The sequence below is a fragment of the Salmo trutta genome, chromosome 28 (genome assembly GCF_901001165.1).
Source record: "Salmo trutta chromosome 28, fSalTru1.1, whole genome shotgun sequence".
Classification (NCBI taxonomy): Eukaryota; Metazoa; Chordata; class Actinopteri; order Salmoniformes; family Salmonidae; genus Salmo; species Salmo trutta.
This window is the reverse complement of record NC_042984.1, coordinates 13,247,622-13,263,552: the sequence shown is the minus strand read 5'-3', so window position 1 is coordinate 13,263,552 and position 15,931 is coordinate 13,247,622. Positions and strand designations below refer to the sequence as shown.

The following is a 15,931-nucleotide window of genomic DNA, read 5'->3' as shown; positions in this document are numbered from 1 at the left end:
GGCCCGTCAGGCAGGAAACAAGGGCACTCACGCTCTCCTCTCCCGAGGGAGCAGGTCTGACGGTGGCCAGGTACAGCTCGAGCTGGAGCAGAAATCCCTGGCACCCAGCCGCCGCTCCATTATACTCCCTCGGGAGCGCCAGACGAAGCGCGCCAGAGCCAGACGCAGTGGGAGGCGGAGGTGGCTGCGTCGGAGGAGCCGGAGGTGGAGTGAGGACACCGCTCCTCTCCCATCGGTCCATCCTCTCCATCATCTGATCCATCGCGGATCCGATTCAGTGGAGGACAGTAGTGTGGTGAAGCACGCGTTCTTCCATTGAGGGAAGAGGGTTGGCCGCTGCTCCTGCTGACTCCATAGTATTGGTTGGTGTGGGATTCTGTAAGGCTCGGGCGTCGTAGGTGGAATCAGACGCAGGAAGCAGCGAGCACAATGCAGTGGTTTTTTAATGAAGTTCTACAGGCGAGAATAAACAAGCCACCCCAAACAGAGAAATAAGAGCACACAATATAAGTGCCACAAACACACGGGAAAAACAATGTGGCGCAACACTGGCGCAAACGCGTCAACACAAACCTCTACAGTTAAGAATAATCCCACACAAAGAAAAGGCGGACCAGCTAAATTAAATAGCCCCGCTAATCACCCCCACTCAGAACAGGTGCACACAATCACAAACAGGGGGAAACAAAAAGGGAATCAGTGGCAGCTAATAGGCCGGTGACGACGACCGCCGAGCGCCACCCGAGCAGGAGGGGGCGCCACCGTCTGTGGGAATCGTGACACTTCCATAGGAAAATGTTCTGATCAATGTCTTGCACACTCCTGTGGCCCCGGAAACCCGAGGTTCATTTTGGAAATAATTACAACAATTTACAGCATGGATATGATTACAAATTTCATCCATCTATAAATGTACATACAACTGTTGTGATTAAGAGAGCTATGTTGCTTTAGAAAACGGGATCATTTATTGAGTAGGCTATTTATTATTGAAAGAGAGAGGTGAAATTCATATGTTGAAACCATAGGCTAATGTATCAATTATAAATACAAGCAATGTAATCCATGTAATGTTTGGATATTGCATACATTTACAAATATTATACATTTGCATAGCTGTATATATTCAGCTTAACGTATAAGAAGGATCAGACAGGATCAGACAGGCCCTGTCAGCCATAACTTTAAACAGAGGAGATAAGGAATATAATAGTTATTCTGCATTTGAAGTTGTTTTTAAGTTACATCATTTGTCTACCAAGCTCTGTGTTTTGAACGTTGAAATGTACTAATTGCATTGTGTAGCCTGTGTCCGAAACACCCTAGTCTTGTCCATTTGTTCAGCTCCAATGCTTTGACCATGTTCGATCTGCTGTCGGTAGTCATACATACTTGACGCGACTCTTTCACGCCCCAGGATGAAATTGCCTCCCTCAGCCCAGCTGCAATTATTTCTCTGGTGTGTTCGTCTGAGAAATAAGAGGTCTGAAGGCATTTGCTTTGCAGCTTCCAGTTGTCGTCAATGTAATGAATTGTGAGGCTAATGTATGGCTCTGTCGTCTGGCTTGACCATAAGTCGACAATAGTAGAGAAAAATGCAGCGTTACGGATTTCTCTGGCAACTCTGTTCCGACAATCTGTGTAGAGTTCTGGCAGACATGTTTTACTGAAGTATTTATGGCTCGGGATCTCGTATCTTGTGTCTAGAGTTCGAATCAACTTTCTGAAACCGTCTTTCTTCACAGTTTGAATTGGTTCCATTTCTTTCGCTATGTGATAAGTAATTGTACTCGTTATCTGATTCCACTTTTTGCTCTTGTCATAGGGAGCACCACTAATGAATGATGCCTTGAGTGATATCTAAGTGCTGGTCTGGCTTGAAGATGTCTTGGGACTTGCTCCCCTGCTCTGGGGGTTTGTTGCATGCATTCTGGTAGATTCTTCATATTTGCGCACATGCAGGGTTTTCAGGTGGTGAAAAAGATTGTTGGTGTTTCCACCTTTGGCTAGCACAATGCGTCGACACAACTTACACAGTACTGTTTGTCGGTCGAGGTCGGATATCTTAAAACCAAACCAGTCCCAAACGAGAGAGGAGGCCCCATTTTTTTCTAAACCAAATCTTCGACACCCTGCAAATCAACCTCAATAGTGTTATTGTCCTTGTCTTCAGTCATCCTCAATGCTTGCTTACACTTTTGTGTTTGATTTTCGGATACTTTCTCTGATGAAAGTATCACAAAATGTTTGCTTACTCTGCAGTTGTGTATGATTGTTTGTTGACTTTAATTGGCAGGCAGATTGAGTGTAATGTCCATGCTTCTAGTTTTTTTCTTTGCTAAAAAAAGGCTATGTTTTTAGTAAAAGATAAACAAGTTGAACTAGCCCACTGAAATGTTGAATGAAACAAAAACGCCTTATTTCATACATTTATTAATTCATCATGATAAAAATGGTATATTAATGGAAGGGTGGTATATGAATGGAAGGGTGGTATATGAATGGAAGGGTGGTATATGAATGGAAGGGTGGTATATGAATGGAAGGGTGGTATATGAATGGAAGGGTGGTATATGAATGGAAGGGTGGTATATGAATGGAAGGGTGGTATATGAATGGAAGGGTAGTATAATAAATGGAAGGGTAGTATAATAAATGGAACGGTAGTATATTAATGAAATGGTAGTGTCACGTCCTGACCAGTATAGGGGTTATTTGTTATTGTAGTTTGGTCAGGACGTGGCAGAGGGTATTTTGTTTATGTGGTTTGGGGTGGTGATTTATGTAGTAGGGTGTTTGATTTATAATTCCCGGGTTTTGGTCTATGTTCTATGTTTTGTATTTCTATGTTCTTTCTGGTTTGTGGTATTTCTATGTGTAGGTTAATGGGGGGTTGGACTCTCAATTGGAGGCAGGTGCTTTCTCGTTGCCTCTGATTGAGAGTCCTATATATGGGTAATTGTTTGGTGTAGTGTAGTGTTGTGGGAGATTGTTTCTTGTTTTGCCTGTGTGAGCGTGACAAGACTGTTTTGTTGTTCGTGCGTTCTTCATTTTTGTTATTTTGGTGTTCTCTTTATTTAAAATAAATAACAAGATGAGCATCCACATTCCTGCTGCGTTTTGGTCCTCTATTCCTGACGACAGCCGTTACAGGTAGTATATTAATGGAAGGGTAGTATTTAATTGCAAGTGGAGCTAATGTATTTACAGCGTTTCAGAATTGACCAATAAATAAACAAAATAGTCAGAAATTACCAATAAATATAGGAAGCTGTAACTTCCAATAGCCCTCAGGACCTTGGTTAGCCTAGCCTAGTATCTCAGTGCTCCCTCATGTGCTGTGTGTCGTCTTAGTTGATTCAGTCATTGGCCTCTGTCCCTTTTATAACTTTCTCGCCCTCCCTCCTCTCATTCCCTTTCTTATTTCCCCTCTCCCCTGTGCAGTTAGGGCACTTTCCACTTAGTACTCTCATGCCTCTCAATCTATTCATGGTTGTGTTCAAACATTACATTCCTGGGACACTGGGAAATGCCTTCATTTGGAAATGTCCGTTCCCTCATGTCCTTGAGTGTAAATTGAGAGGCCTGAAAGAGAGTTGCGATGTGGCTTTGAATGTTGTCTCATCACTCTCTTTATTGTTTCAAATATCAAGGTGTTGTTAGTGTATTAAAGACGGCTGTCATTTGATCTGCAGCAAACCATTTAGCTTCTAATTGTATTTATAATAACCTGACACTCATGAGTCACCGCGTTTGACCACACACACACACACGAACCAACCCACACATGTTATGTTCTATCCTCGTGGGGACCTAAAATTAAATTCCTAACCCATACCCTAAATGTAACCTTAACCCTAACCCCTAAGCTTAAAATAGCCTTTATCCTCAGGGGATGTGGGAAATGTCCCCACGAGGGATAATTGTCCTTGTTTTATTATCCTTGTGGCGACTTTTGGGGAATTTAGGTCCCCACAAGGATAGAAGAACCAATCCACACATACACACACCCTCCCTCCCAGGGCTCTCTAGCCTCAATCCCTTACCCTGACAGTTTAGAGAGAACGTGACCGCAATGATACACTGCCCTAATACTCTCTAGTGATTACTGTCACATTGCTTCTCCTTTGTGGTGCACCCGCATCCCCTCCCTTCCCACAAACCCTTCTCTGCCTGCCAAGTGAAGGAGAGGGGGAGAGAAGGAGAAGGAGAGGTCAGCCAGGGTGAGTAAGGACACCCAGGGTGAGTGGGGATAGGGCTCCGTCCCTGCAGAGAATTACAATTAGATGGTCTGCTCTGCGCTGCTACTCTGAGTGTGTGACTCCTCCCCCTCCTCTTCCCCCACCTCATCCTCCCCATTTTCTCTTCCCCTCCTCTTCCTCCTCCTCCTCCTCTATATGAATACCAATGTCACTGAGTGAGTGAGGAAACGCACTGCCAGTCTCAGCCTGTCAAACTAGCATCTTTGTCATAAGACCTGGCTGTCAGCAACAAACCAGGCTGTTCCCCACAGGTCTGGGTTGGAATTTTCTAGACTCATGGAAATAGATTTAAAAGACCATAGCTCAGATCAGGGTGATGCACACAGACACACGCACGCACACACACACACACACACATGCACACTCTGTGGCTGGATGACCATGCAGGGATAAACACAAGTTCACACAACCTTGCTCTTTGTCCAACCCACCACAGGAAATGAGATGCCTTCTAAGAAAAAGCCCAGTGTGGTATTTCTGAGCAGTATATGTCAGCAGAGATGATTGAGGTTGATGTACCACCTGGTAGCATCACAGAGTAGCCCTGACAGCTCAATGGCCCTGTAACCATTTCTGGCACTGCCCCAAGGCTGACATCTTAAACTCACACCTGAGTCCAAATAGTATTAGCTATCTTCAAAATACTCTAGCTGCCCTGGATTGGGCTTGCCTGGTGTTATGGAACCAATGGAATAGTCCCAAAAGTTTCAAACCCACCCAACTGACACTCCAGCCAGGCTCAATCAAACTCTGACCGTTTTTTGAGAGATAATAAATACTACTTGAACCCAGGTCTGGTAAGAGTCAGCCACACTCTGGAAAATGTGTAAAGATCCACTGTATTAGGCCAGTCCTATGTAAGTCTATATTCATAGGTTGCATGTGTCGTCACAATATTGCTTTGACCGTTCGTTTTGGACTGATGCCCGACTGAGTATTCTACTCAATACATTGTCAATGAGAGCTGATGGAGATTTCATCAACAGTGCATCATAGTGACTTGGAAATACAATGACATTCAAAAGGAGGCAAATAATTAGTAGGAAAACCTTTTGTAATAATTTTGATGTCGCCAGATTGACATTAGATGAAGTATAACGTTAGCTAGCTAGCTAAGATTGAGGGGATGCCACTGGATTTTAGCTAGATAATGTTAGCATACTATGGCGCTGCCGGTAGATTGCGGCTTGAGAACGTTCATAACAATGGCATGATGCGACGAGTGACGGAGGTGCAACCTATGAACAGTACCACTATATCAAACTGCCCACAAAACATGACAAAGTTGTCTCAAACGAAGTACACTCCTGATTCAAGAAATATATTCAGTGGTGGTCTACTAGCCTGCTTTCTGTTCAGTTTAAAATAAAACATTAATGCCTTTACAGAAGTACAGGAGTACAGTATACTAGTTTGGTTTTAGGGGAAAACATTCAACAAAAAAATAACTAGAAAAACGAAATGTTGGGCCTCCCGGGTGGCGCAGTGGTCTAAGGCACTGCATCACAGTACTAGCTGTGCCATCAGAGACTCTGGGTTCGAGCCGGGACCGGGAGGTCCATGGGGCGACGCACAATTGGCCCAGCGTCGTCCGGGTTAGGGAGGGTTTGGCCGGCAGGGATATTCTTGTCTCATCGCGCACTAGCGACTCCTGTGGCAGGCCGGGCGCAGTGCACGCTGACCAGGTCGCCAGGTGTACGTACGGTGTTTCCTCCGACACATTGGTGCGGCTGGCTTCCGGGTTGGATGTGCATTGTGTCAAGAAGCAGCTCTCAACCTTCACCTCTCCTGAGTCCGTACGGTGCGATGAGACAAGACTGTAACTACTACCAATTGGATACCATGAAATTGGGGAGAATAAAAAAAAAAATGGTAATAGTACATGTCTTCTGGGTTCTGTCTTTTCCAGCTCCAAAGACGTGTAGTCCTAAGCAGTTTGTGTGCAAAGATCAGGTGACCTGCATCTCTAAAGGATGGCGCTGTGATGGAGAGAAGGATTGTCCAGATGGGTCGGACGAGTCGCCTGATATCTGTAAGTACAGTTTAGGGCTGTCTCCTACTAAAACAAATTATGATAGACCGAGAGTCGTCTTTTCCTTCAATCCAATCGATTGGTTGAAATTTTTAAACATGTATTTTTCCATATATAAACACATCCTATGTGTTTTAATCAAATCAACTACATGCACTGAGCTTGTCTGATGCTTTAAGCACACTGTTTGAATAAATAATTAAGACACTAATTACTAGAGGGAGCTCGACCGTGTTAAAAACAATGACAGCGAGTGACTGTGTGACTAGCACCCACTGTCTCTCTCCTCCCTGCTGCAGCGACCACCACCGAACATCAACAGTGCGTATTTTGCTGTCCGTGTTGCAGATGATGCAACATAAGTACAGCCATTTCTGACTCAAAAGTCAAAAGTTGTGTTACTGAAATCCCTAATTTGTTTAGGAAAGCCATCCCCTATTCCCTCAACCCTTGCTCTCTTTACGTGATACATACAGTTGAAGTCAGAAGTTTACATACACCTTAGCCAAATACATTTAAACTCAGTTTTTCACAATTCCTGACATTTAATCTTAGTAAAAATTCCCTGTCTTAGGTCAGTTAGGATCACCACTTTATTGTAAGAATGTGAAATGTCAGAATAATAGTAGAGAGAATGATTTATTTCAGCTTTTATTTCTTTCATCACATTCCCAGTGGGTCAGAAGTTTACATACACTCAATTAGTATTTGGTAGCATTGCCTTTAAATTGTTTAACTTGGGTCTGTCACGCCCTGACCTGAGAGAGACGGTTTTCTCTGTTTGGTTAGGTCAGGGTGTGACATGGGGTGGGCATTCTATGTGTTATATTTCTATGTTTCTGTTCTTTGATTGGCCTAGTATGGTTTCCAATCAGAGGCAGCTGTCTATCGTTGTCTCTGATTGGGAATCATACTTAGGCAGCCCTTTTTCCCTCCTTCTGTGTGGGATCTTGTTTTTGTATTGCTGTTAGTAGCCTGCAAAACTTTTCATTCGTTGTGTTGTTTATTGTTTTGTTTTTTGCTGGTTCACCGTTAAATAAAATATGATGAACCCAACACACGCTGCGCCTTGGCCTCCTCCTAACAACTAATGTCACAGGGTCAAACATTTCGGGTAGCCTTCCACAAGCTTCCCATAATAAGTTGGGTGAATTTTGGCCCATTCCTCCTGACAGAGCTGGTGTAACTGAGTCAGGTTTGTAGGCCCCCATGCTCGCACACGCTTTTTCAGTTCTGCCCACATAAAAGTTCTATGGGATTTAGGTCAGGGCTTTGTGATGGCCACTCCAATACCTTGACTTTGTTGTCCTTAAGCCATTTTGCCACAACTTTGGAAGTTTGCTTGGGGTCATTGTCCATTTGGAAGACCCATTTGCGACCAAGCATTAGCTTCCTGACTGATGTCTTGCATGAGGCTCTGCTCACGGAATCAGTAGACTATTAAACAAACACTCAAACAGGCAACGGAAGCAGGATCTGTCTTATTTCAGTAAATATATATGTATGATTTATAAAGCCAGGTACATTTAACAGTTGATTATAGACCTAATTAAGTTGGAGTTTCCTCTCTCCTCACTTTTCTTAGACAATAAGACAAGGGCTGTTTTCTCGTCACCTAACTCCGCTGCTGCCTCCACCGCATTGTTCTCGACACCAATATGCTGGTTAACTTTGCTGTTATGCATATAGCAACATGGTCTAGGAAAAGGTGCCAATTTAACAGTGCACTGATGTGTTTCAGAACCACGGACAGCGACCTCTATCCATCACGGGAGAAAGAACATTTGTCATAAAATAATAATATTTGTTCTTATGTAATATAACCATATACAATTTCAGTAGCACATGTCTTAGACTGATGGACTGGGCAATCCCCACAGCCTCCACAATGGATCTGGTTTTTTTCTATGTTTGTGCTTTTCTATAAACCAATTTCTGTGTTTTTGCAAGTGACTGATTGAACAAATCTTCACTCTCAGTGTCTGCAATTTGGCAGTACGCCCAGAACCCTGTTAAGAGAAAAGGATATCTCATTTTCATGGTCTGTTTGGAGAGAAGCCTTGTGAGGTATTGGTCTGTCACATGCTTGAACCAGTATTGGTTGATCACATGAATGAAACAAACGTTAATTATTAATCAATTATTAATAAGCTAAATCATGCAAATATGACTTGTCTGCAGTATATAAGAACTAAACAGGACTGCCCCGTTAGAGCTTCTGACAGACGTCCACTATGGTGCATTACATTTGTTGGAACCTCTCCAACGCACTGACAATAAACAATGATTCATTTAAGATTGACTTCGAGTGTCTCTGAGTAAGAATTTCCACAACATTACTTTTGTAATTTTTTTCTTAACTCTATTTTCTTACAACTGCATTGTTGGTTAGGGCTTTTCAGTAAGCATTTCACGGTAAGGTCTATACTTGTTGTTTTCGGCGCATGTGACATAAAATCAGATTTGATTTGAGATTCAGCCGCGGGCCGATTTTGCCTGGAGGGGCTGGTCGGGGACCGGAACATACTGTAATTACAAATCATTTGTAGACTGCAAATTGACCGGAAAACATGATAATTTCAAACCTTGCTTACATTTGAATATGATCATGTGTCTCTCTATTATGTGTGGGAATACTTGGGAACAGATTTCTTCAATTAAAATCACTTGGAGCTGATTTCTTAGTGTTTTTTATGTCCGTCAATGAAAATCCCCCTCTCTGCCCTCTCTCTCTGTCTGTCTGAAGGACATGGGTGTAGCATCTGCCCTGTCTGAATCTGCCATGTCTGACTGCCATGTCTGGCTCGGCTGGGTTGGCTGTTATAGTCTAGCGAGTTATAGCGCTCTCTAATGAAGTCCTGTTGTTTAGTCTGGCTTTTCAGAGGGATGTGTCTGCTCATGTCTAAACTCTGCCTCATCTCATCTGTGTGGTCTCTCTGAGAGGCTGGTCCCAGGCAAGAAACTCCCATCTAACAGCCACCCTCTCCATTGCTGTTCTACACCCTAGAAACTCTCATGTACAGCCTCCCTGTGTGTATGTATGTATGTGTATGAAGGAGGCTCCTAACGGAGAAAACAAGTGTCTGTGTGCCACACCTCACATCTGTTAGGCCACGAACACTCTCCCTCCCAACAGTCAGTCTGGCATGGGGAGACGACTCATCAGACAAGTGGCTGACAGCCAGAACAAACATGTTTGTTATTGCTGGAGAAAAACACCATTAAGTGCACACAGATGGGCCTTTTGGATTCAACATTTATGAAATAGCTCAGTGGAATAAATCCTCCTCTGTTGTTGTGCTGAAAACTAAATAAAACATGAACATTGGTGTTGAAATAGAGAGAGGGACGTTTATATTGCTGTGTATATCATTGTGTCTGAGCTTGGATGCGTCTCCCATGGATAGGTCATCAAGTTCTCTGTTGTGTTCTGTTGTATTCAGGCCTGGTTCCAGATCTAATTGTGCTGTCTTGCCAACTCTTATGGTCATTGGCGTGACTGTTACCATAGAAGTTGGCAAGACGGTATAAACAGATCTGGAACCAGGCTAGTTGTATCCCATTCCCCTCTCCAGATCTCCTATATCTGGCAGTTCAATGAGTACACTGGATCCCCAGACCAACTTCGTACAAGCGTTGGTTTCCTCAGTCTGGGTCAAAATGTGGTAACTGGAGATAAACTGGAACTGTGGAAAATACTCTCCTCTACTTCCTTCCTCTGGGTGAAGATTCATTTGATTGAGCTTGGCTGGCATACTAGGACCAATGGAATAATCGCAACATTATATGGAATAGTTCCATCTAGCTACCACTCCAGGCCGGCTCAATCAGAATATTTAAGGTGAACAAATACTAGTTGAACCCAGGTCTGAAACGCAGTGGTTAAAAAAAGAAAAGCAGCAGGTTTCTTCATTCCTCTTCCTCCTCCTCATCTTCTTCCTCCTCCTCCTGGGCTAACAGGGTTTTTAATAACATGTAGCCTGGCTGACACTCCTCCTAACTCAATGCCCCCCTCTTCTAGACACAAACACACTCTCTCCTAACTCCATGTCCTCCTCTTCTAGACACAAACACACAACCACTCTCCTAACTCAATGCCCCCCTCTTCTAGACACAAACACACTCTCTCCTAACTCCATGTCCTCCTCTTCTAGACACAAACACACTCTCTCCTAACTCCATGTCCTCCTCTTCTAGACACAAACACACAACCACTCTCCTAACTCAATGCCCCCCTCTTCTAGACACAAACACACTCCTCCTAACTCCATGTCCTCCTCTTCTAGACACAAACACACTCTCTCCTAACTCAATGCCCCCCTCTTCTAGACACAAACACACTCTCTCCTAACTCAATGCCCCCCTCTTCTAGACACAAACACACTCTCTCCTAACTCCATGTCCTCCTCTTCTAGACACAAACACACTCTCTCCTAACTCCATGTCCTCCTCTTCTAGACACAAACACACAACCACTCTCCTAACTCAATGCCCCCCTCTTCTAGACACAAACACACTCTCTCCTAACTCCATGTCCTCCTCTTCTAGACACAAACACACTCTCTCCTAACTCCATGTCCTCCTCTTCTAGACACAAACACACAACCACTCTCCTAACTCAATGCCCCCCTCTTCTAGACACAAACACACTCTCTCCTAACTCCATGTCCTCCTCTTCTAGACACAAACACACAACCACTCTCCTAACTCCATGTCCTCCTCTTCTAGACACAAACACACTCTCTCCTAACTCCATGTCCTCCTCTTCTAGACACAAACACACAACCACTCTCCTAACTCCATGTCCTCCTCTTCTAGACACAAACACACACACTCTCTCCTAACTCCATGTCCTCCTCTTCTAGACACAAACACACAACCACTCTCCTAACTCCATGTCCTCCTCTTCTAGACACAAACACACACACTCTCTCCTAACTCCATGTCCTCCTCTTCTAGACACAAAATACTCTATTTTTTGAAAAATAGAGTATTCAGGATGCTTGTGATTCAATCACTAATTCATTTGTACGTCTGTTTTAAAATTACACTGTAATGCTACTACACTGTTCTCTTGCTGTGGTCTGAATAACAAAACCATGTTCTTACACTCCTAGTTGTATGAGCGTAATCCAACAGAAAGTCAGGGCTCAGGAACTGACCTACAGCGGCACCAGTCTTCAGGACTGAACCAGTTGCTGGTCTATGTGGAGGCCTTCAGTGGGATGTTTCATACTAGGCTCTGTAACAGGACACATACGTATAACCACATATCAACCTACTAGTTGCTGGTCTGTGTGGAGGCCTTCAGTGGGATGTTTCATACTAGGCTCCGTAACAGGACAAATGTGTATAACCATATAACAACTCAGCAGTGAACACACGCTAGAACCTTTCTCTCTCTCTCCCCCTAACTCCCTCTCTCCTTCCCTTTCCCCCTAACTCCCTCTCTCCTTCCCTTTCCCTCTCTCCCTCTCTCTCTCCCCCTACCTCACTCTCTCCTTCCCTTTCCCCCTCTCCCTCTCTCCTTCCCTTTCCCTCTCTCCCTCTCTCTCTCCCCCTAACTCCCTCTCTCCTTCCCTTTCCCCCTCTCCCTCTCTCCTTCCCTTTCCCTCTCTCCCTCTCTCTCTCCCCCTACCTCAATCTCTCCTTCCCTTTCCCCCTCTCTCCTTCCCTTTCCCTCTCTCTCTCTCCCTACCTCCCTCTCTCCTTCCCTTTCCCCCTCTCCCTCTCTCTCTCCCCCTACCTCCCTCTCTCCTTCCCTTTCCCCCTCTCCCTCTCTCCTTCCCTTTCCCTCTCTCCCGCTCTCTCTCCCTACCTCCCTCTCTCCTTCCCTTTCCCTCTCTCCCTCTCTCTCTCTCCCTGTCTCCCTCTATCTTAATCTCCCCTCTCTCTTCCCCTCTCTCCCACTCATTCCCATTAGTCTCTCTCTCTTAAGCAGGACATATTGCCCCAACAGTGACTGGACAGTGTGGGAGGCATTAGATCTAGGATGTCCCATAAGCCTCCACAGTAAAGCTGATGCCTAAACAAAGCCATGTATTGATGTGTATTTAGGGAGTTTACAGTGTTCCTTATTTGTTCCAAAAGTGGAAAGTTTATTTAGCCACTGAATTAAAGGTCTGACTCTGGCTGTACACACACACAACACACACACACACACACACACACACACACACACACACACACACACACACACACACACCCAAAACACACACACACACACAGAGAGCTGGTGTCAGGGGGTGCAAACAAAACTCCCTGCTCTTTCCCTGCAGTTTCCCCCTGAGTCCTGACCACAGTCGTGTGTGTGTGTGTGTGTGTGTGTGTGTGTGTGTGTGTGTGTGTGTGTGTGTGTGTGTGTGTGTGTGTGTGTGTGTGTGTGTGTGTGTGTGTGTGTGTGTGTTTGTTAATGTTGTTGGGAATCAGAGTACTTTAATTACAGCATTATAACCAGTTCAAGGTAATTACTATAGCAAATTGGATCCCAAAGTATGTTCAGTTCACCCAGATTTTACAGGGCGGACACGCTTTTCTCTCTCTCGTTCTCGCTTGATCCTCTCTCTTTTTCTCTCCCTCTATAACTCCATCTTTCTTTCTCGTTCTCTCTCTTTCCCTCTCTCTTGTCGTTTGGCTGTTGTTCTATCTCTGTACAGGGTTGACCTGCGCTCTCAGTGAATGTACTGATATACAGTATGTTGTGACAGGGCAGGCAGAGCTGGCAGACAACATGGGCCATGCTTATTTCTTTAAGTAGGTCGATATATCAGTAGGAAAAGGACACTCCATTCACTGTGAAAGAACAGAAATAAAGGAACCCCATAGCCTCTACTGTCTCTCTCTCTCAATTCAAATATTACACTCACAAAAGTTTCAAAAGAATAGAGATATTTCAAATGTTATATTATGGCTATGTACAGTGTTGTAACAATGTGCAAATAGTTGAAGTACAAAAGGGAAAATAAATAAACATACACTACATATACAAAAGTATGTGGACACCTCTTCAAGTTAGTGGATTCGGCTATTTTAGCCACACCCGCTGCTGACAGGTGTATAAAATCGAGCACACAGCCATGCAATCTTCATAGACAAACATTGGCAGTAGAATGGCCTACCTTTCCAACAAGTCAGTTCGTCAAATTTCTGCCCTGCTAGTGCTGCCCCGGTCAACTGTAAGTGCTCTTATTGTAAACGTCTAGGAGCAACAACGGCTCAGTGGTAGGCCACACAAGCTCACAGAACGGGACCGCCGAGTGCTGAAGCGTGTAGCACGGTCAAATCGTCTGTCTTCAGTTGTAACACTCACTACTGGAGGTGATAGGTGTGACCCTTTCACCCCCCCTCCTCTCTCTCAATTCAATTCAAAGGGCTTTATTGGCATAGGAAGCATATGTTTACATTGCCAAAGCAAGTGAAATAGATATTAAACTAAAGTTAAATAAACAATCAAAATGAACAGTAAACATTACACAGAGACATTTCAAATGTCCTATTATGGCTCTTTCTCTGGGCTCTCACCCTCTCTGCATGGTTCCTATTGTTTTAAAACACAAGATACCTTAAGTAACCTTCAGCTCAGTCAGGGCTCAGGAACTGACCTACAGCGGCACCAGTCTTCAGGACTGAACTACAATGGCAGTCATGTTCCTCACTATACTCTTTGTGAGTAAAAAAAGAATAAAAAATGTAAACGGTATGTTTTTCAGCTAATGTACTGTAAGGGAGATTGTGTGTGCCTGGGGCGTTTGACTGAGGCAACGTTGTGTTATCCTCCTTGAAGTCTTTACATAACGGGATCTGTCTTACCTCTTAAATCCTATCTAATGGCACAGCCACAGGAAGACAGGAAGCAAAGGATCAACCAGGAATCCACATACTGTACTGGATTGATGAAGTGGGGGTAGAAAGATGTGGAATTAAAGGTGTGTTCATTTGTGTGTGCATTTGTGTTTGTGTTTGTGTGTGAGGAATAATGATGAGTCAATCTATTTCAGGTAGGCTAAGTATCAAACAAATCCATTGGGACAAACTGCACAGTAAGCTCCCCTGTCTTTCTCTCTATGCTACAATATTTCTACTATTTGGCTATAGAGCACAGTCAGCAAATACCCACTTATTTATTTTGCAAATAATTTCTTTCCTTGCTTTTCGTCCATTTTATTTATGTTGTGTGGATAATGGTTTATAGTGTAATGAGCAATGAGGTGAAATTGACAGGGCCTGAGTTCTTCAGACTATTCTGTTATTTGCTGATGTAAGTGAATGGGCCAACTTCTTACACAAATATTTAGGATGAATGAAATCCAACTAAGTCATAATTGAGGAACCATGCTTTCCAGTAAGCTGTTAGCATATTTGTTTCAAGAACCACATAAGCTGTTCAATTGTATTTCTGTCGCTGCTTGAGAGGACATACTGCATGTATAAACCCTACTGGGTGCCAGGTAGCCTGGTTAAGAGCGTTGGGCCAGTAACCGAAAGCCAGCTGGCTAGGGGCTCTATTTTAACAAATCTAACGCAATCATCAATCTAAGCCAGGCGGTAGCGCTATAGGTTCAGGGGTTAGTCAGAAATATTTTTGCTATTTTCACTATTACAATTATCGGCGCACTTGATGGCGTTGGCACGAAAGGGCTGGGTTTTGATGAATTCACAAGTGTGTGTCTTGCCCCTCACCGGCCAATCAAAATGCGAACAATGTGGTTGCTTCAAGGTGTGTATATTTTATGTGTTGCCTTGGAATCATCTCCAATTCCAATGTTAGTGCGTTATAGTTTGTTTAATGGCTTACAGACACGACATAACAAAATGTAGACGTAACTTTGCCAAATACGTTAACTGGAACCCATTTGCAGTCCACATCGTTCTAAGTAATTGCATGGCTTCAATAGCATTCACACTGATTTAAGGGCTAGGCCAACTGTAAATTGCTTTATGGCTGCGCATGGCAATGACAAGCATTGTCAATAAGCAAGATTCAATTCATTATTGATAAGGCCTGAAAAGCGAACGAATAATTCTAATCAAATTCCCCAAAAAACGAAACAACATGTTTTAAATAGGTTATGTCACACTTACAGGCACCATCATTTCTCCCCGTTGGCATATAATATTAAAACAATGCAGACTATGGAGGGTTTAACGCACATCGAAAACGGGACCTGCATGGCTAAAATAATGTGGGCCTGCCTAATGCATATATAAAAGGGAATGCCAGCTCACTGTTTTACTACTCTCAAACTTTATATTTTAATAAAGCTTTCGTGTTTAAGATTTATTTCCAAGCGGTCTCAAAAGCCAACCACTTTATCGACAGTCTTGAATACTTCGCCATTGCATTGGGCAGACAAAAAAAATGCTTAATTGAGAGGAGGGTAGGCTATGCTTGGTTTTAAACCAAATAAAATGAAATTGGAAAAAACATTCGTTTTTTATGTTTCTAAATACGAAGTACATTAGGCTACTCTTGTTCCATGCGTATATGGGCAGCGTGCATCACGGCTGGTTTGGCTGCGTTTTCGCTGTCAGAATTCATGCCATAACCAACTGCGTTACCGCTAAAACCAGCTTTTGGTTGGTCTTAAATATCTCTACTGGCGCTGCCTGAAATTAGCACTTTGGATCATGTTTTTAA

General features: G+C 43.6%; 1 protein-coding gene across 1 annotated transcript in view; it reads left to right on the top strand.

Annotated features, from left to right (window-relative positions):
• Positions 1-15,931, top strand: part of LOC115166471 (low-density lipoprotein receptor-related protein 1-like) — a 224,795-nt gene that overhangs the window by 47,670 nt on the left and 161,194 nt on the right. The window contains exon 2 of the mRNA XM_029720368.1: positions 6,172-6,294. Coding sequence (XP_029576228.1) covers positions 6,172-6,294 — 123 coding nt within the window. The remainder of the gene's footprint in view (positions 1-6,171; positions 6,295-15,931) is intronic.